The sequence below is a fragment of the Apodemus sylvaticus genome, chromosome 4 (genome assembly GCF_947179515.1).
Source record: "Apodemus sylvaticus chromosome 4, mApoSyl1.1, whole genome shotgun sequence".
Classification (NCBI taxonomy): domain Eukaryota; kingdom Metazoa; phylum Chordata; class Mammalia; order Rodentia; family Muridae; genus Apodemus; species Apodemus sylvaticus.
Genome location: NC_067475.1, coordinates 40,265,139 through 40,292,101, shown reverse-complemented (window position 1 = coordinate 40,292,101; position 26,963 = coordinate 40,265,139). Strand labels below are relative to the sequence as shown.

Here is a 26,963-nt window from a genome sequence, read left to right as displayed (position 1 = left end):
AGCATTGGGTGAAGAGTAATTCTGGGGCTTTTTGAGGCATCTGGAGGGCACATTGGGAGAACTTGGGAAAGCACAGAGACCTGGTCTTTCCCTTCTCACAAAACCTTCATTGAGTGGTCCCTAAACCCGGTTTCACTAGGAACCCAGGAGGGGTCGTGTTCAGTGGGCTTCTACAAGGGGAGAGATTCTAAATCTAATCCGGAGCCAGTGTCACCTGCCTAGAAATCCTGCTGCCATTGCTACGCAACGAGTTTTTCCCTTTAAATTCTATTCCCAGTTTGACTTAAAAAATGAAATAGTGCATTAGAAAAATCATCAACAACAACAACAACAAAAGTGTTATTCAATTTGGATGTCTTAGTTAGGGCTTCTGTTGCTGCAATGAAGCACCATGACCAAAAACAACTTGGGAAGGAAAGGGCTTATTTTGCTGACTCTTCCAAATCACAGTTTATCATCAAAGGAAGTCAGGGCAGGAACTCAAGCAGAGCAGGAACCTGGAGGCAGGAGCTGATGCAGAGGCCATGGAGGGGTGCTGCTTACTGACTTTCTCCTCAAGTCTTGCTCAGCCTGCTTTTTTACAGAACCCAGGACTACCAGCCCAGGGATGGCACCACTCACAACGGACTGGGCCTTCTTACATCAACCACTAATTAAGAAAATGCCCTGCAGACTTGCTTGCAGCTCCGGCTTTATTTTCAGTTGCAGTTCCCTTCTCTCAGATGACTGTAGCTTGTGTCAAGTCGATATAAAAACTAGCCAGCACACTGAGCATAGGTAATAATATAGGCCTGTAATCCCAGCACTTGTGAGGCTGAGGCAGGAGGATTATTAATTCAAGCGTAGCCAAGGCTATACAGATAGCAAGACCCTGCCTCAAACAAAACAAACCAAAAAAATCAGGCTAGGTAAGATTAGCAGATACAGCTCTTACCGTGCAGGCATGAGGATGAGAGTTTGCATCCCCAGGAGTCCACAGAAGCAGGTTGGGTTTGGTAACCTGTATGGGAGGTAGGGACTGGGGAGCCCTGGAGCCAGCGGCTAGCCAGACTAGCCAGCACAGTGAGTTCCAGAGTCAGTCAGAGACCCTACCTCAATATGCATGGTAGGGAATATATAAGGGACATCAAGGACATTGCTCAGTATCTACCTCAGGCCCCCCCCAGGTCCATGTGTCCATCCATCCACATGCAAACTTGAGCATCCATACACCTATAAATTATCTATAACCCAAGGGCTGGAAAGATGACTCTGCTCTTAAGAGCAGTGTTGCACTTCCAGAGGACCCGTTTCTGGTTCCCAGCACCCACAGGTGCTCATTACCACCTGTAACTCCAAGTCCAGAGGATCTGATGCCCTCTTCTGGCCTTTACAGGTATTGCATACACATGATAGGCAACCATCCAGGCAAAATACCCATAGGAATAGAATTAAAATAAACAGATGCTTTAAAAAAAATAAATATTTTAAACATTATTTCAAAGATTAAGTTATAACTCAGGCATCTATTTTAGGTTTAGGGGGCATGAAATTGCTCCATCTGCTTAGAAGTCTTTTATAAGCTAGCTTAATTCCTGCCTGGAGTTTGTCTACAGGAGAGAAAAAAAAAAAAAAAAAGGAAAGAAAATCAGAGCCTTTGCTACCAGCCCGGAGGGACTGTGTTTTGGGCTATACTGCCCCTGAGGCCCAGGGCCAAAGGCCACTGGGGAACTGCTGTCCTTCCCAGCTCCATGTTAGGGCAGTAGGGCAGTTATTAAAGCGAACGAGGAAGCTCTACGGGAAGAGAGCAGCCTGGCTGTGTCCCTCTGTCCCTTAGACCTCTGGCTCAGCTCAGTGCTCTGGGAGCGAGTTCCCTGCCAGAGCTCCACCGCAGGTGAAGATTCTCTTCTGCCCCTGCAGCTGGAGCCGCGAGAGGTCACGCTAACTGTGGTCCTTGTAGTCCGTCTCCAGTTCCCTTCTTGAATACAGCGTTGGGCCTGCGCTCGCTCAGCAAAGCAGAGGACCAGCGAGGTGGCGGTCTTCTGCGGCTCGCCCGGCCCAGTCCGGGGAAGGTGAGATCACTGTGGACTCTGTGTTGCAGTTCTCCAAGGAGAGGCACATCATGGACAGGACCCCTGAGAGGCTGAAAAAGGAACTGGAGGAGGAGCTTCTGCTGAGCAGCGAGGACCTTCGCAGCCACGCCTGGTACCACGGCCGCATCCCCCGTCAGGTATGCGCTGCGAGCGCTTGCTCTGCTCAGGGAATCTCACGCCGAAGCCTCTGGTGGGTCCTGCTCAAAGACCACAGAGCGCTGGTGCTATAACGTGACTTAACATAGAACCGGCTCTAAAGAGACCTTTGGAAGAGCCAAAGGGGGGGACTCCAAATATATTCCAGTCATGAGGGAAAGGACTGTGCTCCTGGGGTCCCAGACTCATGCAGTACCCGCTGCCCGGGGCTCAGATAACTAAGCTCTTGGCCGTGGTCAGAGCCCCCTACTACTTGGACCCGTTTTTGAAGGCAGTGACTTAACTCAGAAAACTTCCTATGCCACAGGGCAGATGGCGCAGACTGACAAGGCCACCCCTGCTTCAATGGGGCAAGCGGAGGGAAGGTCCGCTGTCTTCTGTTCTTCTTCACCGAGTTCTGTGACTCAAAGATGGGAGGCAGGGGGATTACTCCAGGGGCCAGGCTCATCCTTCATAGCTCAACATGTGGTTGTCATTAATCATGTTGTTATTTGATAAGAACTAAAAATAGAGCTGGTCAGTGGTGGCCCACGCCTTTAATCCTAGCACTTGGGAGGCAGAGGCAGGAGGATTTCTGAGTTCGAGGCCAGTCTGGTCTACAGAGTGAGTTCCAGGACAGCCAGAGATACACAGAGAAACCATGTCTCGGAAAAAAAAATTAAAAATAGACTAAGTCTGTAGAACTGAAGTGTACAGTTACCTATGAGTTTTTATTATAAGCATAATCTGACCAGTCATTAATCAAGGACAGCATAACAGGAAATGCATGCCCAGGTCTAAGGAAGGTAGCGGCGTGTTGTAAATACTGCCTTTGGTGTAGCCAATTTCTCTTTTTAAAATTATTATTTATTGTGCATGTGTAGAGTGTGCCACAGCACACACATGGATATCAAAAGACAACTCTTTTTCTGCCACGTGAGCCTCGGGGATCCAACTCAAGTTGTTAGGCTTGACGGCAACCACCCTCCCCTGCTAAGCCATCTTACCAGATCCATTTTTTTTTTATAATACTTATCAAAGAAATCATTCTTATTTTGATCTTATTTGAAAGATAATTTTTTTTGTTGTTGGTAACCTTAAAACCAGCAAAGTGGTAGAAGATACAGATAAGAAAAAATAAAATTCAACTTTTATCCCTGATCGTCTCCCCTGGAGCTAGTTGTTATAAGTATTTTGGTGTATGTCCCTCCAGACCTCTTCAATCAAAACGGAGAGCTTCCTGCTTTCTGTGGTCCACTTTCCTCGCTTAATGGTGTGCCCTGGGAATTGCCTCTGGCTGTAAACTCTCCTGCTGTGCCTGCACACACTGTGAATATGGCCATCACACACACACATCACAATTTATGGGGTACTTAGAGTGTTTCTAGCAGCCTGAGCAACATCCTGTAGGATAACTACCACGTTCAAACCTATAATTCTTTCTGCTGGCTCGATTCCGGGAAATGGAATTTCTGCATGAAAATGTATTTTTAAGGCAAAGAGGCAGTTCTAAAGTAACCATGGCAGCACACTATTCTGAGCTAGCAGAAGTATAGCGTCACTCGGATGCTAGAATATCCCAGGGGGAAAAAATGTCATCACTGCTGTCCTTGTTAGTGCACCGGGAGGGTGAGCTTGCAGAAATCCATCCTCCTGGACCGGCTGACTGAAAGCCTATGGCAGTGGTAGCAGGGCGCCAAGATTCTATCCCTTTGAAGCTTTCAGTCACCTTATAAGCAGTAGCATTCTCTCTCTACATCTTATAGATGGCGTAGCTGGGCCACAAGGCGCTTATGTGCTCTGTCTAGTCACACAGCTGGGGCAGAATGCAAATCTGGGTGGTTAGGCTCCAGGCTGATGGACTGGATGGCTGGAAACATCAGCATTATAGTGGTTAGTTACCTGTGGGGTGTTACAGGCTCTGTACCTATGCTTTGCCTATTTCTCATATGCAAATGGTTATCTTTACAATAACTCTGTGAGGCAAGGAAACCTCAAGTGACTTTGTATTTTTTTACCCTAGCCTCATAGCATGCCCGGAACCCACCGTGTCCTCCCCGGGTTCACCCTGCTCTGCAGACAGGAAGCTTAGGAGGATATTTAGGAGACCGAGACCCAGATAGCCTGTTCCTCCTCCCTTTGATGACTAGAAAAAAAATCAGACCCAACAAGGGTGCAACCTCATTTCTTCCTGCTGGTTTACATCCTTCAAGTCCGTGTTAATGTCCTCTTATGGGGACATCTTCCTGGCCACCCTCATTTGAACAATAACCCTTCCAAGTAGTCCATCGCCCTTCCAAAGTTTTTCTTTCTTTAGCTTCACAATATCTGACTCAAAATATTTGGAGCCGTCTGTCCTGAGAGTGCTACCCCAAACACACACACACATACACACACACACTCACACACTCACACACTCACACCCCACACCCCACACCCCACAAAGCCCCTGAGGAAGCACACGTAGTCATTGCTGTATCTCCTGAGTCTGCAGCAGTGCCGGCATGTAGAGAGAGGATGGCCCATAAATAGTTGGGTGTTTTGTTTTGCATTTGAGAGGGGGATCACCTCAAATGTACTATGTATCCCAGGCTGACCTCAAACTCAACAGTCCTCCTGTCTTAGTTTCCTGAGCGCGTTGATCACCGCTGTGCATAGCCATACCCAGCTAGGATACAGCTCTTGGGTGTGACAACTAAAGACGGGACAAAAAAAGGGAGTTCTAGGAGATGGCTCAGTTGGTAAAATAGTCATCTTGCAAGCACAAGGATCTGGGTTCGATCCCACCATGAAAACAAAACAAAAACAAAATGCAGGAGAGCCAGGCGTGGTAACACATGCACTAGAGAGGCAGAGAGAGACAGAGAGAGGCAGAGAGAGGCAGATCCCTGGGTTGTGGAAGACCAAGTGTGCCTAAGGAAAGACGCCTCTGGTCTCTGCACGCATGCGCAGACATGCACACACGGAAGCGGACTTAGCAGCACTGCCTTCTGTTAAGTTCTTGAGAGACTGTGTTTGTCTTTCCTGCTCCTCATTCACCATTTTGTCTACAGGTGTCTGAAAACCTCGTGCAGCGTGATGGGGACTTCCTGGTTCGTGACTCCCTGTCCAGCCCTGGGAACTTCGTCCTGACCTGCCAGTGGAAGAACCTCGCTCAGCACTTTAAGATCCACCGGACTGTTCTGCGGCTCAGCGAGGCCTACAGCCGTGTGCAGTACCAATTCGAGATGGAGAGCTTTGACTCCATCCCCGGGCTGGTGCGCTGCTACGTGGGCAACCGGCGGCCCATCTCCCAGCAGAGCGGTGCCGTCATCTTCCAGCCGATCAATAGGACAGTGCCGCTCTGGTGTCTGGAGGAGCGTTATGGCACCTCCCCGGGCCGAGGCCGGGAGGGCAGCCTTGCTGAGGGAAGGCCCGATGCCAAGAGGCTGAGCCTCACCACAGGCAGCATCCAGGCTCGGGAACACAGCTTGCCCCGAGGAAACCTCCTCAGGTAGGTCTGCGGGGTGCCGGGGCCTGGCTTGGGCTAAGGGGAGGCGAGGATATTGGTCCGCTCACTGTCAGTGGGCAGCTATCCCGGGTGTGCATGATTAAACTTACAGAGCATCAAAAGCGAAGGGTGGAGCTGGATGCGTGATGCTTGCCTGTAATCTCTCTCCGTGCTTTGAGGCTGAAATGGGGGGACGCCCCAAGTTCGAGGCTACCCTTGACTATGAAATGAGATCCTTATGTCAAAAACAACAAAAAGACAACAAAACAACAACAAAAAACGGCAACAGGGTCTGAGCAGGGGGTATTGGGGGGGGGACACTGCAAAGAAAGGGGGGGTCCTCAGGGATTTAGTGTGAGACATTCAAGGACCAGAGGAGCCTGCAGGGCTGATTGGCCAGGCTAGAGTAGATTTGTGTAAGGGAGGGATGGGGTTAGGAGCTGATGGAAACCCCCCGCTGATGGTGGAGGCCTCTGTGCCAGGCTACAAAAGTTTGGCGGAGAACAGCAAATCCTGAAGCAGAATTGGGGAGCAGTAGGCGTAGAGGGGGGAGAAAGGCATAGACGGAAGCAGGAAGGCCAGTGTAGGTTTCTGCAAGGGCCCAGGCTGGAAGAGGGAGATGGGGTCGACTTCTGAGGTCTTCAGGGTTAGAGGGAAAAACCCACCTAGGCAATCAGAGGGCGGGGACTGTAGACATGCTGCGTGCCGGCGTCCAGCAGGGGTCAGTGCTGAGGCTAGGGACTGGTCCTGTGGAAAAGGATTGACTTGGAGGGAACAGATCAGGTTTGAAGGACTGTTAAGCACAGAGGGAGGAAACTGGACTCCGTGCCCCTGGGATGGAAGCAAAGCCTTCCTTCAGAGACTAGGCCGGAAAGGGCTGAGAAGAGAACTCTTTATTTGCATAGGACCTGGCTTCCAGAGCAGAGAATCCTTTATAGAGCCAATTGCTGGAGCCGGGGGAGTGGTGGGGGTGGGGGTGGTGGGGGGTTGGGGGTAGGAAGCTGAGACGTAGACTGGACCCCTCTAGTGCGCAGCAGCCCTGCCCCCACTCCTGGCTTCTGAGCTCCCACATATAAGTAAACGTGTCCATTCGCCGCTCTGCCTTCCTGTCTGGGCCAAGAGAAAGTATAAACTATAATTTCTTTACTGCAAACGCCTTATGAAATACAGGACTACGTAAGTAACATAAACTGTAGCTGTTGCCTGGTATGTATTAGTCAGCAACTGACTCAGAACCTGTGGCTCCGTGCTGGTTCCGTGTGGCTAGCCGTGCAGCCCCGGGCGGACACCTTCCACTTCCCTGGGACTCCCTTTCTTGCTCTGGAAGCTTCGGAGTTGCAAGGGTGTGGGAAGTAGAACTGTTCACTCCCCGCCAGTGCTGGCAGGCCTGGGAGCTTCCTCTGCAGGGGAGGCAAAAGTCAGGCTTAGGGCGAAGCAGGGCGGCAAGGAAGGACATGGAGATGCTCTTCCGACTGTCCTGTGGAAGGCAGAGGCTCTGGTACAGCTTCCCACAGGAAGCAGCCAGCACACTTCAAGTGGGGGAAGGGAGACCTCGGCATGACCAGTGGCCTTCCTGGGCTAGTCACGGTACCCTGCTGTGCTTCAGTGACTTCCCCACGTCAGCCTTGGCCTACTGCCACCTGCTGCTTGGCTGGCAGCCTGGGCCCCGGGCAAAGGTGTGCATTCTCAGGCACTCATGCCTACGATCTAGCTCTCCGGGCCTCTGGAATAATCTGACCGGTTGATGGTTGATCGTGGCGGACATGGCTCAAATATCGTTTCTCCAAAGTTGTTTCCTTCAGTAATTTGCTCCGACCTACTTATCTTTGAGTGGTTGCTGGAAGGTTTTTTGTTTGTTTTTGTTTTTTTATTTCTTTGTTTCCAAACGTGGGGAAGATCTTGCAGTTTGTGAGACTGGTTTACTGTTCAGGAGGACCTGCTCTTTGCTGCCTGCCTGGTCCCTCTGTCAATGGAATCCTGTCTTACCGCTGCCACTGGCTGTAATTAGAATGGTCCCCAATGAATCAGAAGGGACAGGGGGAGTGCTGGGACAAGCGCCTCAGGCGACTCTACCTTTCCCTTGGCTGGTTGCGCTCTGCGCCTCCCAGTTGCCATTTGGTGACCGTACTGGCCACTCTCCCCTCTAACTCAGCAGTTAGAGGTCACCTGTGGGTGCCCCAAGCCCAGCTGGGAAGAAAGGTATGAGAGTCGCCCCTGGAATCTGCACATTATTTGGGGGGGAAGGGGGAGAGCTGATCTGTGCATAGAAACGTAAAGTGGCCTCCAGCTCCCTCCCAGCTGACACTGACCCACTGTGGAAAAGTGTTAGCTAAATAAGCCGCTCCCCAGGGAGGGGGGGGGGGTCAGTTAGGCCTTTTTTTTTTTTTTAAGTACACATTCCAGATCATCAGATGCCTTCCCACTACTCCCCAGAGGACTGTGACCCATTCAGAAACTTTTCCCTACAGGATGGAAGGGGCTGAGGACGGAGCCCAGGACGGAGCTGCTCTGGCCCCGGGGACTCGGCACACCCTAGTCAGTGGCTCCTCCTCTCTGGCCTTTACTGTTAGAATCTGCGCTGCCGTGTCATTCTGGGAGCTTTCTTTCCTTAACTTTCCGTGACGTTGTCTAATTGAGGTTTTTTGTTTTGTTTTGTTTTGTTTTTACTGCTTAATGACGCGGTTCTGCCTGGTCTCGGGCTTCAGGAATAGGGAGAAGAGTGGCAGTCAGCCGGCCAGCCTGGATCACGTGCAGGACCGGAAGGCCTTAGCCCTCAAAGCTCACCAGTCGGAGAGTCACCTGCCAATAGGTAGGTGTGGGGGAGTGTCAGGCCATGAGGTGGTGGGTGGCACAGCCCCGGGTGCCCTTGAACTGTTTCTGCCCAAACAGGCCCCGGGGTTTGCAGATTCCATGCCCTCGGCTTGGGGGGGGGGGGGAGGGGGGAGGTTGGCAGAGCTGCCTGGTTACAGCTCGCTAAGTTTGAAGCTTTACACATCCAAGCACTTTAAGCCTCATAATCAGCCTTCAAAGTAGGCACAGTTATCCTCATTTTACAGCTGGGGAAACTGAGGAATTAAGGTACTGAGTAAGAGGGTCACCTAGCATTTGTACCCAGGAGTTTGACATTTCAAACCCTGTTGATGGGTGGTGGTTGGTCATCATGAGAGAAGATGGGGGTCATCATGGCCCCCCTCCCGCCCCATCAGCGCCTCAGTCGGTCTTGGGGCTGCTCATGGAGCAGCTGTCCACAGACACCTCACTGCTTCGCTGTGTTCTTTTCATGGCCAGGAAAAAAATGGTGGGGCGTGGACTTGGGAACTCCATAAGCATTTAGTGCCCGTGGGACGGTTTTCTATTTCTTTTAATAAGTAACCTTCCACTGGGCCACAGAGTGCCTTTTCCCAGCGTTCCTCTTGTGTTTGCTCGGCTTATCTACGTGTGTCTATCTTCCTTGCATCTCTTGCTCTCTCTTTAATGCTGCCTGAGACGCATCCTGACTTTGTGACTCAGGGCCCTTCATGCTGTGTGACTGAAGGTTTCTATTTCTTCTGACGGGGTTGTGCTATTATTCACTGCCCAAGATGCGTTTCCTTGTTCTGACTGTCCCAACCTGCTATGACCATAAAATGGTGTTAGAGCCCAGCCCTCCCTCCCCGGGATTTAGAGTCACCTCTAGAGTGAGGCGTAGCCAGGAAGGCCTTCACAGTGTTCTCGGCTGCCACAAACCAGACCTGCCGTGAGAAAGTCACCGTGTTTTCTTTTGTGGCCGAGAGGGGAACCCAAGGGCATAGGCTGAGAGTGGGGAGCGGTTATTCCCATTTTGTTTTCTGTCCTCCAGACCACCGAGCTTTCTCTGACCTTTTTTTGTCCTCCACAGGCTGCAAGCTGCCCCCCCAGGCTCCGAGTATGGACACAAGCCCTTGCCCCAACTCTCCCGTGTTCAGGACTGGCAGCGAGCCCACTCTGAGTCCGGCACTGGTACGAAGGTTCTCTTCAGATGCTAGGGCAGGAGAGGCGCTTCGGGGATCAGACAGCCAGCTGTGCCCCAAGCCACCCCCAAAGCCCTGCAAGGCGCCCTTCCTCAAGGGTCCCCCCTCTCCATCTCCCTGGCTCAGCTCAGAGGCCGGCTACTGTGAACTGAACCCCACCTTTGCGGTGGGCTGCGACAGGGGAGCCAAGCTTCCCTTTCAAGCTCACGACAGCCACGAGATGCTGCTCACAGCCAAACAGAATGGGACAGCAGGTCCCCGGAACTCTGGCATCAACTACTTGATCCTTGATGGGGATGACCAAGCGAGGCATTGGGATCCACCGGCAGCGCAGACGGAGGAGGGTCAGGAGGACAAGACCAAGTTTGTGCCACCTCTCGTGGAGACCGTGTCGTCATTCAGACCCAATGACTTTGAGTCCAAGCTTCTGCCTCCAGAGAACAAGCCCCTGGAAACGGCCATGCTGAAGCACGCAAAAGAGCTGTTCACCAACCACGATGCCAGGGTCATTGCACAGCACATGCTGAGCGTGGACTGCAAGGTCAGTGCTCGGCTGCTGTCCCCTTCCGTCACTTTTAAGGGGGTCTACCTGGCTATGCCCTGCCTTGCTGGGTAGATGCTTTGTCATAGGGAAAAGAGCCAGCCAGTAACGCAGGTGTGGAGATTTATTTGCAGGGTGGGAACCACTGTCAGAGCAACCTTTGCCCAGCAGGGAACTGGTAGACTTCACCTTGGACAGAGGGAGGGCAGACCTGCCCCTGAACCCAACCTGCTAAAGACAAGAGTGTCTGGGACTCTTCCTCCTCCTCTCCTCCTCCTCCTCCTCCTCCTCCTCCCTCCTTCGTTAAGGACTCCCCTCAGCCCTGACAGAACCTGAACGGCTGGGGGCGGGGGAGGGCCGCAGAAAGCCTGGCTGTTGGAGTGGCAGGGCCCTTGCTATTTTATTCTACTATGCATTATACACGGACATGGCATATTTATTTAATTTCTGATATGACCTTTATGATAATCATCTTCAACTTGATTTTTTTTTTTACAAGAATTGTTCAAGTTAAAAAATTGTAAGATGCAGATTAGAAGAAAAGATAAAAATCCTACAAAATCCAGTTTCCGGGGTCAGTGAGGTGGCTCATCGGGTATCCAGAGCTGGCGGACAAGTCACAACCTGAATACATTCCCCAGAACCCACAAGGTAGAGAGAGGACCAGCTTCTGCAAGTTACCCTCTGACCTGTACACACATTGTGGTATATATACATGAACACACACACACACACACACTCTAAATGTAATTTTAAAAAAAAAATCTCAAAACTCAGGCTAGAGAAACGTCTCGGTGGTGAAGAGCGCTGGGCCTCTATTTGATTCCCAGCACCCACAAGGCAGCTTTCAGCATGTGTGTAACTCCAGGTCCAGGGGATCTGACACCCCCTTTCTGGTGTCTTTGGCACCACCCACACATGTGTTTCAAAAACATACATGCAAACAAAAGACACATATACATAAAATAAAATAAAAAATTAAAAGCTAATTTAGAAACTCCAGCTTCCTAATGATCATCGCTGACAAGGCTTGGTAATGCCAGGCTTCTTAGCATTCGTTAATAACACTGTTTATCACACATGGATGCACTTCCAAGCCTGACTCTCACTCCATATTTATGTACGTTTTTATCATCTTTGTTTCCTGCTTTAAAAAAAAAGATTTATTTATTTATTTTATGTATATGAGTGCTGTTTTCATGCACAACAGAAGAAGGGATCAGATCCCATTACAGATGATTGTGAGCCACCATGTGGTTGCTGGGAATTGAACTCAGGACCTTGGGAAGAGCAGCCAGTGCCCTTAACCGCTGAGCCATCTCTCCAGCCCCATCCTCATATTTAACAGGGGCATTTGCTTCAGGAGCAGGTGATCTGTACGCTCTTGGCTTCCCTTAGACAATGGGCATCTTGGGCTTAGCACGCCTTCTTGGTGTATAGCAGTTGGTACTTGTTTCATTGGTATATAGCAGTTGGTACCTGTTTCATTCAACTCAGAGAAGGCCATGAGTTTCAAAGGATAGGTTTATTCCTTCCCGTGTCAGGAGTCCTGGCTGTAAATCTATCCTTGCCATACCCCAGGGAGTTTGGGGACTGATAAAGGACTCCCAGAATAAACCGGAGGGTCACTGAATAACCCTGGTGGAAAGAGCTCTTTTCCTGAGTCCAGGACTGGAAAGCTAACTAGAAGACCACTGTAAGTCAGTGCCTATGGCTGAGGGTGTCACCCATGCTCACAGAGGAAGGAGGGCGTGTCCCTGCTGAGCAGGCTGGGGGAGGGGGAAGGCTCCACGGGAATACGACTGCTGGGAAAGAACAGGGCTTGTTCACTCTGGTGACTGGGCAGCCTTGTGCAGAACACACAGGTAGGCAGATGATTGGCCATGTTAAATCCTTACCTACTATCTGGTGGTGGCAAGAGAGGACTGAGCGCTCCTGTCCCAGCAAGTCAGTCAGGCTGGGCCCTGGGTCTGAGCATTCAGCACCAAGCCAGCAGACCAGAGGTGAGTGAGATTCACACCTATGTGAGCCCGCCTGCCCGCCCCCCACAAGCCCCAGGAGGAAGCCCCTTGTACACACAGGGGTCTGTACTTAGAGAACAGCTCCTTTCCTGGGGGGCAGCGAGCCCTTGGCTGTCTGTGAGGCCTTGAGTGTCTAGAAGGAGAGAATGGGGAGATGCCTGCCTACTCCTCACAGGTCTGGAAGCTTCCCACTGCTGGTGACATCCTTCGAAGGAGAGCCCGAGTCTGATGTCACTGGACAAGTATGCAGTGCTCCTGCTTTTCCTGCCCTGAGCGGTTTGTCCTCCTCCTGGTCCTCCTCCCATATCTGTCTTCAGGTTTCATTGAAGATAGGTTTCTTGGGAGTCCCCAGCAAGCAGAGAGAAAGCAGCCTAGACTCTGTTCCCCAGCCTCCTGGGCAAGGCTCTGTTCAGTCATCCACATTCTTTCCTCCACTCTCGCTCTTCTCCCAGACCTCCTACCAGGCAGGCCAGTGTCTCCAGCAGGAAACTCTTCCCACTGTAAAGGTAGCAGCAGCGAGTGGAGCCGCCCAGGAGGCAGAAGCAGGCCTGGGGCAGCATCTGGGGCCATGTGCCCATTCCCCCCTCCCCCCAGCACACGGTTCAGGGACAGCTGCATCAGGATAGTGGGTGGGCCCAGTACACCGCAAACTCCAGCCCATCCGTGTCCAGCACCCCAGTCAGGGCCCCTGCCGCCTGCAGATGGGCACTGCTTGCGCCTCCCTCCCTTGCCCTCACGGGGCACAGCCACGCTGCCACCTACTGTCTTTGAATGTGGAAGAGAAGTCCCCCAGTTAAGAACTTGGCCTTTACGGATGATTCCAAGTCCCTCCATTGTCCGATAGCAGCTGCATGGTCCTCTTTCTCTCTCCATGTGTGCAATGGAATGCCGGCCACCCAGGTGGTCAGTAAAGATGGAGAGAAGATATTTGAAGCCCTGGGCACTTTGCCTGGCCCAGGGTAAAGCACTAAGTGTTGATCAGTGTCACGTGTTCAGCCTTGATTGAGCATCTGCTGTGTGCCCGGCTCACTGGCGTCTCTATCCTGGACCGACCTGCTGTGTGGTGGGAATGGGATGAGAGGAGATGTGATACAGGAACTTGGACCGCACCATGGCCAGGAAACGCTCTGGCAGGGGTGTCTGGACCCCCTAGGCTTGAGCAAGGGCTTGAAGCTAGAGATCATGGCCAACCGAGATGACTTTGGAAGGCTGAGCCGTTGGCAAGGTGACTGTAGAAAGCGGCTTGCAGTGCTGTCACAAGCTGTGGGGACGGGGTGGGGGGGGTGGTCTAAATGGGATTCATTTCTGCATCAAAGAATGGGGCGATGGGGTGGGCTGGGAAGGGCCTGATTGTTGTCCTCAGCGTTTGCATCTGGGCTCACACAGGATCTTGCAGTTATAGCACTTTACCATCAAGCCCATGTGTGCGTGGGCGCAGGTCTGAGTCCTCTGTGCTGGGGACAGCAGAGCCAGAACACCCAGTGATTGGGCCTGGTGGCCTGATTGCCTTTTCGGCCTCTTGGTAGCTGAGAGGAGGGCCAGGCCAGATCCCCATCAGGGGTCCTCAGGATACCACAGGGGTCTTAAACATAGACGAATGGGTCCAGAGAGTGGCGGCAAGAGTGTCTTGCCTTAGGACATTCGTGCCACCCTGCCCTGCCACAGTCAGCACACCCTCTGCCTCTAATCCTACAGAGGACTTAGCCTGGACCCCAGTGAGCTCTCAACATCCCCAGTCTTCCAGCTCAGCCCTAGAAAGTATATATAGCTCAGGAAAGAGACCTGGTGATGGGTGACTGACACTTAATTCCGACTAGAGGCTTCTTGCTGTCAGGATGCCTGCCAGTGCTTCCAGAAGAAAACTACGTCAGTGGTGAGCCTCTGAGGCCTACTACATAGAGGGCATGGGTTGTAGCGCATGCCAAAGAGGAGCAGGGCTTAGACTCTCTGGCAGGATGATGGGCTAAACATGTGAAACGTATGGAATGCCTTGCTGTGGTCAAGGTGGACTGCTGTTTGCTGAGATCGGGCCAAAATCACCCCCTTTCCACAACTTGTACCTTCAAATAGTCATCTGAATCCTTAGCAAAGCCCTTGAGAGGGGTGAATCTCACCTGCAGTGGGGAGCCTAGCCTGAATCCCAAGTCCTGTCCTGGGTGCCACCCAACTCCTGTCAGCCAGGACCTCATGTTCTTCCCCCAGGGCTGACAGGAGTTGCCTTGCTCAGCTGTGGGAGTTTCAGGTCAGGTTTAATAACTGTTGAACTTCCAGACCTTTGTTTGTGAGGCATACTATGAAGATCTCTGCACCGTTTACATGTCTGGCGTGATTATGGTAGAAGACAGCCCACCTCAGGAAGCTCGGAACCATGTCCAGACTTGGTTAGGGGTCCTGGATCCCAGGGTCACACTGCAGTATGTCAGTAAGCCAGCGTGGCCCCAGTTTAGAGATACAGCTCACTCCACTGTGACATTTCCGTGTGCTGTATACTAAGAAACGGCCAGGTCTGACATCTGATTCCATTCAAATGTGGTTATGCGTGTTAGAAATGAGATGGTAAAAAAAAAAAAATCACACTGTAAGAAACCGAAAAAATGAATTTAATCAATGAGAGAAAAGCAAAGAATTGGGTTGAGATGAGAGTTGGCTTGGACAAAGAAAGATTTTCTTTCAGGGAAACCTCTGTGGAGAAGATGTGGGAGTCTTGGTTTCCAATCACCGCATATGTTTTTAATGGCTTCCAGGCGTAAGGTACACTTACTGCACCCTGGAGAGGCCTAATTAAGGGCAAGAGCAGCCAGCCGCGGCTGTTAAATGAGAACATGAATGGTAGGGCCCAGAGCAGAGGGGAACTTGGACGACACGCTGCTTTTCCACTGAAGAGTCTGGTGGGCTCCACACACACTCAGCCTTGTTGGCAGCAAAGTGTCTTGCCAGGATCTAGCCTGTGTCAGGCCCGAGCAGAACAAATGATTAGTTCCCTGGCTGGGCTGGAATGCGTACCAGATCTTTAGACTGTACAGACCATTTAGTCAGTCCTTTGCCCACTAAGAGTGTGTGTGTGCATGCATGCGTGCGTGCGTGTGTGCGCGCATGTGTGTGTGTGTGTGTGTGTGTGTGTGTATGTATGTGTGTGTGTGTGTGTAGGTGTCCTGTGGAACTGGGGCTTGCCGCTAGACTGGTGAGACCCAGACCAAACTATTTCCCCCACTCCTCACCCAGTTTTATATTTTATTATGTATATTAAGATTCTTCAAACAGTTCTCATGCTGCCACTCAAAGAAACCCAAGCACATCCCATCCGCAGCCACGGGGTGTCCACGTACTGTATTTCTTTCTTTCCTCGACACACTTCCTGATCCAGCGACTCTCTCCTCGGCTCCTCACAGGTTGCTAGGATACTAGAAGTCTCTGAGGACATGAAGAGGAGCATGGGAGTGAGCTCGGGACTGGAACTCATTACCTTGCCTCACGGACGCCAGCTGCGCCTGGACATTATTGAAAGGTGAGCACACTCTCTGCGCTCCAGTGTCCGCTCCTCACGGTGGCCGTGCAGCAGGATGCTGAGGGAGGGAGAGAGGAGCAGCATCAATGTCCCGGAGTCGTGTCATTCCAGGGTGCGCAGGACTCTCCTCAGGCCTGAGCTGTAGAATACCTGAGGGTGAGCAGACAGTGCAGCCCCAGCCCGGGACATCTCGCCTCCCTTGCCCCCTTTCCGAGCAGTGGCTGGAGAGCGGCCTTGTTTGAGGCTGTGGTGTGACTGCAGCCAGAACTGCACCTTCCTGCTGCTTTCCTCCCCTCAGGTGCAACTCCCAGGGTCTCTGAAGCTTAAGACCTCTTGATGAATTAGTTACGATCGATCAGTCGATGGGGATAGACTGAGGAGAAGGGATTCTGCCCTTCAAGGGGTGGACAGGAGGGCTGGGGAGCCCAGGGCTTTCAAACCATGCTGCTATTCTTCAGAAACACTGTAAGCCCCGGGGTACTTAGTTTCTTGTCTTGTTGCTGTACTAAATTACCCTGGCAAAAGCAGCCCCAGAAAGGGATTATTTCAGTTCACAGTCCCTCGTGGTGGGGAAGTCAAGACAGCAGGAACTGGAAAGCTGTGGTCACTGCCTTCAGTCAGGAATGCCAGCTGCTGCTCCACACCCCTCTCCGTACAGAGAGCAGGGTCCCAGCCTGGGAGAGCCACCACCTCAGGGCCGAGGCTTCCCACCTCAGCTGATGAAGTCCCCCAGGGGCCCAGCTACCGGCTGAGTCTGGATTCTCTCCAGTCGACAGTACCCACACCACCACACTAGGTGCTCGGTGAACCACACAGCTGTCTGTAATCTCAGTACTTGGGGGCTGAGGCAGGGTGATTAAGTCCGGCCAAGGCCATATCATAAAGGCTTTTCACAAACAGTAAACAAACCATGAAACAAAACGAAAGCATGCCTTGAACATGGAATGCTGCAAGATGAGATACGCTCTTAAGACAAGAAACACAAGACTAGATTTTCATATTAAAACAAAAGCTGGCCTGCCTCTTCCTCTCTCTCTCTCTCCCCCTCCCTCATGCTCACCAGTGTGCAAATTATTTCCCAGTAGACATGACTGTTATAGCTTCCATGATATTCTTGTGTACAGCCCTGGCCAGTTGAGTTTTCTATGGTGCAGGAATGTGCTCAAACCACTGACTGTTGTGGCCACTGTGCGTGAGTGGTAGAGGGAACCGAGAGATGAAAAATTTTAAATTTAAGTGTTAATATCCACTTGTACAAGCAGCTGTTGGCCTAGGGGAGTAAAGGTTTCATTCCATACAACTTTATAAAAATGAGTGTGGGTTGGCCTGTCTGTAACTTCAGCATTGGTAAAGCAGAGGACCATAAATTCCAAGTCAGTCTGTCATATGCAGGGAGTATATGGCATATATACGGGGAGTATATGGCATATATGCAGGGAGTATATGGCATATATGCAGGGAGTATATGGCATATATACAGGGAATCCAGCCTAGGTTATATATGGAGATATGGTCACAACAAATAAAAACAACATAAAGCAAGTGGCTTTGAGGGAAGCAGAGGCTGAAGTGGGGGGTCAGGAGGAGGACAGATGTGTTAGAAAATGTCCCCCAACTTTGTTCAGGCAAGCTTTGGGGAATCTCATGTCTGACTTCTGAGCCACCTGCTTTCCTTGACAAGACTTCTCACTTCAGTTTCCTCCTCCTCCTCCTCCTCCTCCTCCTCCTCCTCCTCCTCCTCCTCCTCATGCCCACAGCATGTCTCTTCCCGTTGTTGTCTGGGTGGAGTGGTCACCCTCACTTCCTCATTCCGAGTAGATTCACTGCAATCTGGACTCTGCAGACACTGTTGTTTTTCTAACCTGAGAGGTGCGTTGGGGCCTGCGCCCGGGCCTAAGCCAGGCCAGCAGCTGCCGGGGCCGCTCTCTTGCTTGTCTTCTGACTTCTGCTCTCTCAGGATTGCTCCTTTTTGCTGCTTGCCGAGACCCTTGCACCCTAATTTGTTTCTGTCTCTGGCTGTGGGATCTACTCATGGAGCCTGGGGGATAGTTTGACTAGTTAGTGTGTTAACCAAATGAAGGCTTAGGAGCCCCGAATCTGGAATCAAACATAAAACTACCCCTGACATCTAACTTACTATCTCATCCCTGGGCAGGCAAAGCTGGTAAGATGTGGGTATGGCTAGCCGCTGGCCCGACATGTAAGCCACACACTGAGTCATTCTCACACAGCACCAGCACCAGGAAGTCCCCAGCAGATGGTGAGCAAGTGATTGTCATTAGCCACTTAGCCACTGTTAGCACACACACGAGTGGAGCAGGGGAAACTGGTTCATTGTTAGTGGAAAGAAACACCTGCAGTGTGGGGCTGAATTGACATTGTTAATACTTTACTAAGAGATACAACTCTTCAACAAATACATGAAGCTTACCTGGGAATCTGGTTAGACTCATTGGTTAGAAAGATAAGAAATCAGGAATGGGACATAGTTGGGAGAAAAAGAAAGAGATGGGACAAACAGAGAAAATAAATCAAGGTGGCCAGGTCGGATGGGGACAAGCTTGTCAGTTATAGCTTGTACAGGGGACTAAGGCAGGAGGACCACAAATTTAGTAACTGAGGAGGCAAATTAATGGGACCCTGACTCAAAGGTTAACATGGGCTAGGGACATAACTCAGGAGTAGAGTGCTTGCTCTGGATGTGCCTGGGTTCAGTCTCCAGCACCTTGTGGGCATGGGAGGGGGGTGTGAGTTAGAGTTAGTTATTCTTGTGCCCACAAATCTTGCCCCTGCTTTGCAAGTGCACACACACACACACACCCCACAGCCAGGAATAGCAGCCCCAGTTATGAGCTTTCAGAGTAGGACCCTGGAGTTCCAAAGGCACGGGCTATCTTAGGGACCATAGCTACAGACTGACTCCCAGCACTTGCACAGTAGCTTGGAAGATTAAGACAACTTTGGCCCAATGCAGTGAATTCCTGGGTTCAGATTGTGGAGGGGAAGGAACAGGTCACTGTCTGAGCTTCCTGCCACCACAGATCCTGCACATAGGCTCCCATTGTTATCTACAGAAAAGTCACCCGTGTTTCCTGCCCTAAGGCTCTTGAGTGTGACCCTTGTAATTTAGGGTGAGAAAAAGGAAGAATTGTGGGTGGGGGAGTAAATAGTCTGTTTTATTAGGGTCTGACCTTGTAGCCAATTCCTGCCTGTCTTTCAGTCTTTGTTTACCGCTCCACTCAGGTCTCTCCGTGGAGCCTGTGCTGGGCTGCAGAACGCTCTTCTCCCCTCCCCCTCCTCTTGTTCTAATACCCATGACATCAGGAAGCAAGCTCATATTCTTCCCCCCCAACCCCCGCCACTCCCCCCTTTCTATCCCCACTAAGTGGAGCTCCAGGCTTCCTCAGGGGGACTTGGTATCTCCTCAGGCCTCTCCTGGCAAGCGAGAGAACATGTAGCTGCATGCATTTCTGAGGAGGTCCTCCCCATGGTCCCATGCTCAGGGTTGCCCCTGATTTATGTCCTAGGGTATCTTACTTTCTGAATTCAGGTGCATTCTTTGCCTGGTGCGGGATGGACTTTAGCGAGATCAGCTTTCCAAACTGGCTCCCAGCCAGTGGCACACAAATAGCCCTCCTGGATGATTAGGGCCATTTTCTCCTCGTCTTGTTGGCCCAAGCCTGACCCTCAGTCTTCTCCTACTTAGACACAACACCATGGCCATCGGCATTGCTGTGGACATTCTTGGCTGCACGGGCACACTGGAGAACCGAGCGGGCACCCTCAATAAGATCATCCAGGTGGCCGTGGAACTGAAGGACACCATGGGAGACCTCTATTCCTTCTCAGCCATCATGAAAGCCCTGGAGATGCCTCAGGTGAGATGCTGACTTGGTGCAGCCTCCCATGCAAGTGTGCATTCAACACGTCACCACACACACCTGACTACTCCTGCCAACCTCTAAAGATGAACTAAATGTTCACGAAAGTGGCGGCGGGGACAGGCAGTGAAGAGAATTGTTCGCAATGTTCTGCTTCTGTTTGTAAAAACACTGATAACTGCTGATAGTTCTATAAATCATCTTCGATGCATAATAACAATTATACTTGGAAGAGTTAGCCTCACTACTAACAAGTAATATTCCTGAAGAACCAGTTAGGGCAAGGCAGCACACTGGAGTTCGTGGCATGACAGATGCTGCATCCGGTCATCAGGGATGTGGCTAGTTGGTATAATGACTGGGGAAACTGAGGCATCTAAGGAGCTTGTATCAGAGATTCCCTAAACCAGCAGTCCTCAATCTCTGATTACAACTTCTTTGGGCATCAAAGGGGTTACATGCCAGATATCCTACATATCAGATATTTACATCACGATCTGTAACAATGGCAAAGTTATAGTTATGAAGTAACATTTTATGGTTGGGGGGAGGCCACCATAATACGAGGAACTTTATTACAGGGCATTATATGTAGCATGAGGAAGGATGAGCACCACTGCTCTAAACTTGATTTGTTTCAAAGTATCTTCCCCAAGGTACTTTAGGAAGTTGTCTAGCTCTCTCACTGATCATAGCTCCTCAGCTAGAATATCTCAGGTAGGGTCTCTTGACTTTGTGTGCATTGGCAGATGCTGGATGCTTTCAGAAGCTTATCAAACACCATGGCCTCCACTGTGAAGGAGGTGAGATCTGCTGTGTGCTCTCCCTCATGGGAGTGCTTGCAGAACTCTGAGTGTAGAGTCAGTCCTGCCAGCCAGGTCTGGGCAGCAGTGTCACCACTGTGGGGGTCTTTATCTTGGCTGTTTCCTAGACACAGATTAGCTCCAAAATCCTGCCAGATGCTCATCCGTAGCCCTCCTTGCCACCGAGGGACCAGCTGCAGTCATATGTCCTGGAAGTCAGAGCACACTTGGCACATAATTCTCTTCATTAAAAACAAACAACACCACCTTAAAAGCAAGATGCTGAACAGATTAAGAGCCCTTACCAGAAATTTCTTGGAATCACACGGTAGGGAAAAATCCATTCACTAGTTGTCCTTTGACATACACACAAAATAACTACAGTGAGATAGTTTTAGGCATTTATTTTTTAAAGTATGTATAGATACACACATGCAAGCCCTGTGTATCAATGTCATCGGAGCAGTGTGGAATGGGGCAGAGGAGTTACCTCCCACAGCTGCTCTGACAACTTCCTGCTCATCCATCTCCTATTCCAACACTTAAGCAGAAAGGTATTTTTTTTTTAAAAGAGCCTTTCTGAAACAATAACCTTTCCTTCCTCCAGATCACAAGGTTAGAGAAAACATGGACCGCTCTGAGGCACCACTACACCCAAACAGCCATCCTCTATGAAAAGCAGTTGAAGCCCTTTAGCAAAATCCTGCATGAAGGCAGAGGTGAGCACAGGAGGGCAGGGGGAGTGTCGGTCGGTCGGCTGGGCGTCTGTAAGTCTCTCTCATGCTAGCGGTTCCTGTTCTGCTTGTCAGAGCTTTAATGGCGCACATGCTGAGCCCCTGCAAGGCTGATGCTGGCTCCCTCAGTGGCACTGCACTACAGCTGAGCAGTGGCTCAGGACTCCCAGGTGACTGGCTGGGTCTGTGATCGTCAACAACACGCGGTCAGGAACTCTCATCCTTCTTCTGCAGAGTCTCCCTGTGTCCCAGCAAGCAGTGTGTCAGTGCCACTGCTGATGCCCCTGGTGACCCTGATGGAACGCCAGGCTGTCACTTTTGAAGGAACCGACATGTGGGAAAAGAATGACGAGAGCTGTGAAATTCTGTTGAGCCACTTGGCGTCAGCCAGGCTCATGGCCGAGGCTTCGGAGAGCTACAGGATGAATGCTGAGAAGATCCTGGCAGGTAGGAACTTGTTTCTGGAATCTTCTCTGCACAAGGATTAGAAGGAAAAGAAACCAACAACAAAGGGCATGGATGTCCTTGAGAAAAATGGCCAACAAAAGAGATTAAGGTGTAGATACCAACTTTCCTTCGCCACTGCTCTTACTTCCTTTTTTGGTAATGTATAAGAGCATACAAAGAAATGGGTTTCACTGTGGTGCTCATGCGTGCATGCATGTGTGCGCATGCGTGTAAGCCAAAGGTCAACTTCAGATGTCTTCTTCAGGCCCCATACACCCCTTTTTGAGTTAGCATCCCTCACCGGCCTGGAACTTACCATGGGGGCTAGGCTGCTTGGCCAACAAGTCCTAAGGACCCTTCTAACCCTGTCTCTCCAGTATGAGGATTAGAGGTACACACTATGGCTCTCTTTAAATACATATTTTTTTCCAAGTTGTGCAGTGATGACACACACCTTTAATCCCAGTACTTGGGAGGCAGAAGCAGTTGGATTTCTTCGAGTTCAAAGCCTGTCTGGTCTACAGAGTGAGTTTCAATGAAGCCAAGTCTACACAGAGAAATTCTGTCTTGAGAGACAGAAATTACTTTTTAAAAAAAATTATATGTTTCTATAGGTGTGCATACAACCTGAGTGGAGGTGCATGGGAGGCAGAGGGATCACGCTGTGAGCTAGCTACAGGCAGCTGTAGCCTGACATAGGTCCTAGCAGCCAAACTCAGTCCTACACGGCAGTCCATTCTTAACCACGAGCCATCTCTCAGGCAGCCAAGACCAGCTTACAAATAATTATTGAGAATTCCATACATGAGTGCTGTATTTATGTAATTTCTACCATACATGCTTCCCTTCACCTCCTGTGTCTCCCTATGTAGATCACTATACACACACACACACACATGTATATATATGTATATACATGTATCTGCAAATATAACATTCTGAGTCTATCTAGTGTTGTTCATATGTGTATGTGTCAAGGGATGACCAACAGGGATTGGATCCCTGGAGGAGACTGACTCCTCTTCTCTTAGCAGCCATTAATTACTGCGGCACTTCATCTAGGGGTGGGACCTTCTAAAATTTCCCGCATCCACTTTGAATGCCAGCTGGTGTCGCCATTGAGCAGGTCGTGTTTAGGTGATCACAATTTTGAGATTTCATGGGTTCACTTCCCATCATATTCAGAAGACAGTACCTCAGAATCTTGGTCCCCTGGCCCTTAATCTTTCCACACCCTCTTTCTTCCCTGCTGTCCCCGAGCCCTAGGTGTAGAGACCGGATTGTAGATGTACCAACTGGGGGATGGGCAGCCCACAATAAATTGTTCTCTGCATTTGACCATTGGGGACTTTTGTTGGTCATTAGCAGCTGCTTTGATAAGCAGCAAGAGCTACACCCTTCTGTAGATATCAGGGTAGATACTTAAAGTACAGTCAGGAGTTACACTGGGATAGGAGAGTGCAGGTAACAGGTCTCTGACCTCATTAACCCAAGGTTGCTGACTAGGTTTACAGAACTAGGCACAATTCCCTCCTGTGAGTGTGCCTTTAATCCAAGTAGATGGCTATTGGTTACCCCCAAGATGTAAGTGCCACTCTGACAGCCTTTGAACTATCTTGCTATGACAGTCATAGCTGTAGCTCACGGGCTTTAAGGCTGAGCAGGACTTGGTGGCCTGCATAGCATCTACAGGTGCTGAGAGCTAGTCCTCGGAGAGGCTTCCAGGTCAGTCCAGCACCATCCAGCCAGCAATCGGGTCTTACGTTCAAGTTCTGGGAGTCTCTTGAACCCCTTGGACCAGACTCCGAGATTTCCTATGCCTGGCACTGGAGTTTCTGTTAGATTGACTATGGCTCTTGGGGGGGGAGTATTATCACCCCAAGTGACACAACTTGATTTAATATATTTATATATGTATACACATGCACTAATTTAAGTGAACATTAAGAGAACATTTGTTTCTCTATAGTTCTTTTCAGTCATCCTTGGTGTGTGTGTGTTGTGTATTTTTAAGGTTGGGAACAGTGGAGTGAGGAGGGACAAAACCTTCCCCTTCATAGCACCTGTGTCCTATTGTTCCTCTCTAGAGCTCCCCCAGAGACCCACCATTGTCCCATCCTGAGGCATTTGTCTTTTTGGGTTTGTTTGCCCCCCTCAGAATAGTATTTCCTAGTTCTATCCAGCTACCTACAGAATTCATTATTTCACTTTCTTTGCAGCTGAACAGTATCACATGGTGTACATATACCACATTTCCCTTATGCGTCCATCCATCAGCCCAAGGACACTTAGATTGTTCCCAGTTCCTAGCTACTGTGAAGAGCACACTGAGCATGACTGAACATGTATCTGTGTAGTACCATGTCAGGTCCTTGGGGTGTCTGCTGAGGAGTAGCATAGGTGGACCATATGCTATGTGAGCATTAATCACAGTAATCTACAGTGGCTGCCCAGTTCACCATTCCTCAACAGTGAAGAAGGGTCCCCTTTCCCCACATCCTTGCTGGTGTCTGTTGTTTTCTTGATCTTAGCCACTCTGACTAGGACAATGGGGTAAGATGAAATCTCAAAGTAGTTTTGTTTCTATTGCTTTTGGGGGGTTCGTTTTGTTTTTTGAGACAGGATTTCTCTGTGTAGCCCTGGCTGTCCTGAAACTCACACTGTAGACCAGGTTGGTCTCCAACTCAGAAATCCGCCTGCTTCTGCCTCCCAAGTGCTGGGATCAAAGGTGTGCGCCACCACTGCCTGTCTCAAAGTAGTTTTAATTTACATTTTCATAATCTCTAAGGATGGTGAACACCTTTAAAGGTGTTTCTAAGCTATTTCTGTTTTTTTGAGAACTCAAGAGCACATTTTTTAAAGTTGGGCTATTTGTCTTGCCTATTTTTGAGCTCTTCTGAATATCGTGTCAGCAGCTTTTGTGTTATGATGTCCTAGTTGTCAACTGTGTATGTGCAGCCCTTTAGTGTGTATTCTGGAGATTGACCTCAGGCCTCTCTGCTCATACAACAAGCGCTACTGACTGAGCTGTCTTCCCCAACCTGGAATTCTCATATACATAATGTCATTATCATTATTCCAATTCCTCCCCAGACAATGTCCTGAATCCAGATGATCTGGAGTCCTGTAGCTCCTTCCGTGTTTTACTCGGGGACAGAATAAATAAAAGGAAGAATGTCCACCATCAGCACCTATTTTTATCTAGACTTCATTGTGTTCTTGCTCCAAGTGTCCCATGCATATTAGAAAGTGCTGTGGGGCTGGAGAGATGGTTCAGTGGTTAAGAGTACTGACTGCTCTTTCAGAGGTCCTGAGTTCAATTCCCAGCAACCATGGTGGCTCACAATCAACTGTAATGGGATCTGATGCTCTCTTCTGGTGTGTCTGAAGACAGTGACAGTGTACTCATATAAATAAAATAAATCTTAAAAAAGAAAAAATCTAGGCATAGCAACTCACATCTGTAACCCCAGACTTGGGTGGGCAGAAATAACGAGGCCCCTGAAGCTTACTGGCCAGCCAGTCTGGCTGAATTAATGAGATGCAGAAAGCAGCCCTTTATTGAAGGAAGGAAGGAAGTGCTGAGTGAATTGAACTTTAAGCTTTGTCATAGAAGCAAGCAGCTTTCTCAGACAGTGATACACATTCATCACAGGTGGTATGTGCTGCATTAGCTAAGTGGTGATTCTCTAGGTGCCTAGAGAGGGGCACCTGGGCACACAGAGGGTGAGTGTAGAGTGTGCCACAGAATTCTCAGAGAGGCAGCATGTGAGGATGACTTCCAAAAGAAAAACAAAACTTGATTGTTTTTAATAACTGTTATTGTGAGACAGGGTTCACAGTGAAAACTGATCTTAAGTTCACTGTATACCAGGGACGACCCTGACTTCCTGATCCTCCTGCACCCGTCTCCCAGGGGCTGGGATCACAGGTATCTGCACCATGCCTGATTTATGCTGCAGTGAACCCAGGCCTTCATGCACACTAGCCAAACATTCTACCAAGTGACTTATGTCCATGGTCCTCTTTGTTGATTATTCCAACATCACTTGGCAGAAAGCAGAGATGGGCTGAGTTGGGAATTCTACCCAGACAGAAAAACTGGCTGCCTAGAAGTATGAAGGAAGTATCCTAGAACCATGTAACTTTCCTAGCATATATCATGCTTTTCAGCTAAGATAGCTGAATCACATGGTATGTAGCTGAACAAAGTGTCAGGTAAATTCTGCATCAGTCACATTGTTACAAACATCTGCAGACAAAGAGCCAGGCACCACGACTCCTCCCAGCACCACAAGCCCACAGGACACACAGGCTGAATAAGCTGACTGAATTCTTTAAAGCTGGTCAAATGCCCCACATTTTTCTTTAAGCGTTTTTTTTTAGAATTTTAACTCTTCTTTAAAACAAACTTTCGTTCATGTTTACCTCTGAGTTTTGGGCAGAAAGTACTGAACTTACCTGTTTTGTCTTGGCTAGATTTCCAACCAGATGAAGAAATGACTGAGATCTTAAAGACTGAGTTCCAGATGAGATTGTTGTGGGGCAGCAAGGGCGCCGAAGTCAACCAGAGTGAGAGATATGACAAGTTCAACCAGATCCTAACCGCCCTCTCTCGGAAACTGGAGCCTCCTTCTGGGAAGCAGGCTGAGCTGTGAGAGCCGTCTAGGGGACCTTGGGGCCACCTGGAGCATCTCCAGTCTCTCTGGGCATGCTTATTATCTGATAAAGTAATAACGTGCAAAGTCTAACAAGATACAAGCTGTTAATATCCACAGGATATTAAATGTGTAAATTGCACAGGGCACACTTATTTATGAATTGTTTTAAATTACTACTGATTTTTAAGTGAATGGTAATTTATTATTAAGATAACTATTGCTAATGTTGATCAGCAAATTTAAGACATAGCTATGTTGCTGGTTGTTTAATATCATGGTATTTCACCATCTTAGTTTTAATTCCTTGTCAGATAAATGTAAATAGAGGCATTTAAAAGAAAAGCATGAAACATGGAAGAAGATATCAGTTATATGATATTCTTTGAATATGAAACTGTAAATAGCCACGAATGGAAATATATCTTTTTGTGAAATAATTGTATCCTGTCTCTTTAATATTGACTCAACTTAGCATGACAATTCTAATTCTCGGATTCTAAGGACCTTTCTTCCCTATCTCCATATTAAACCAAACTTAACAAAAATGGTTTCCAAGTCTAGGGTTTCTGCTGCAAGACACAGAAGGAATACTGCTTCAAAAGACCTGGGTTCAAACTCAAGGCAAGTTCTTGCTAAAAATCCTACTGAACACCAAGATATCAGCTGCCGTTTATTTCAGGACAT

The 26,963-nt window shown here is 49.5% G+C and overlaps 1 protein-coding gene across 2 annotated transcripts in view; it reads left to right on the top strand.

Annotated features, from left to right (window-relative positions):
- Positions 1 to 26,716, top strand: part of Bcar3 (BCAR3 adaptor protein, NSP family member) — a 109,134-nt gene extending 82,418 nt beyond the window's left edge. For both annotated transcript variants that reach the window (XM_052179318.1, XM_052179319.1), the window contains exons 4-12: positions 2,081 to 2,209; positions 5,261 to 5,700; positions 8,403 to 8,506; positions 9,575 to 10,227; positions 15,638 to 15,753; positions 19,460 to 19,631; positions 21,045 to 21,156; positions 21,406 to 21,618; positions 26,098 to 26,716. In XM_052179318.1, coding sequence (XP_052035278.1) covers positions 2,081 to 2,209; positions 5,261 to 5,700; positions 8,403 to 8,506; positions 9,575 to 10,227; positions 15,638 to 15,753; positions 19,460 to 19,631; positions 21,045 to 21,156; positions 21,406 to 21,618; positions 26,098 to 26,276 — 2,118 coding nt within the window. In that variant the 3' untranslated portion in view covers positions 26,277 to 26,716. The remainder of the gene's footprint in view (positions 1 to 2,080; positions 2,210 to 5,260; positions 5,701 to 8,402; positions 8,507 to 9,574; positions 10,228 to 15,637; positions 15,754 to 19,459; positions 19,632 to 21,044; positions 21,157 to 21,405; positions 21,619 to 26,097) is intronic.
- The last annotated feature ends 247 nt before the right edge of the window (positions 26,717 to 26,963 follow it).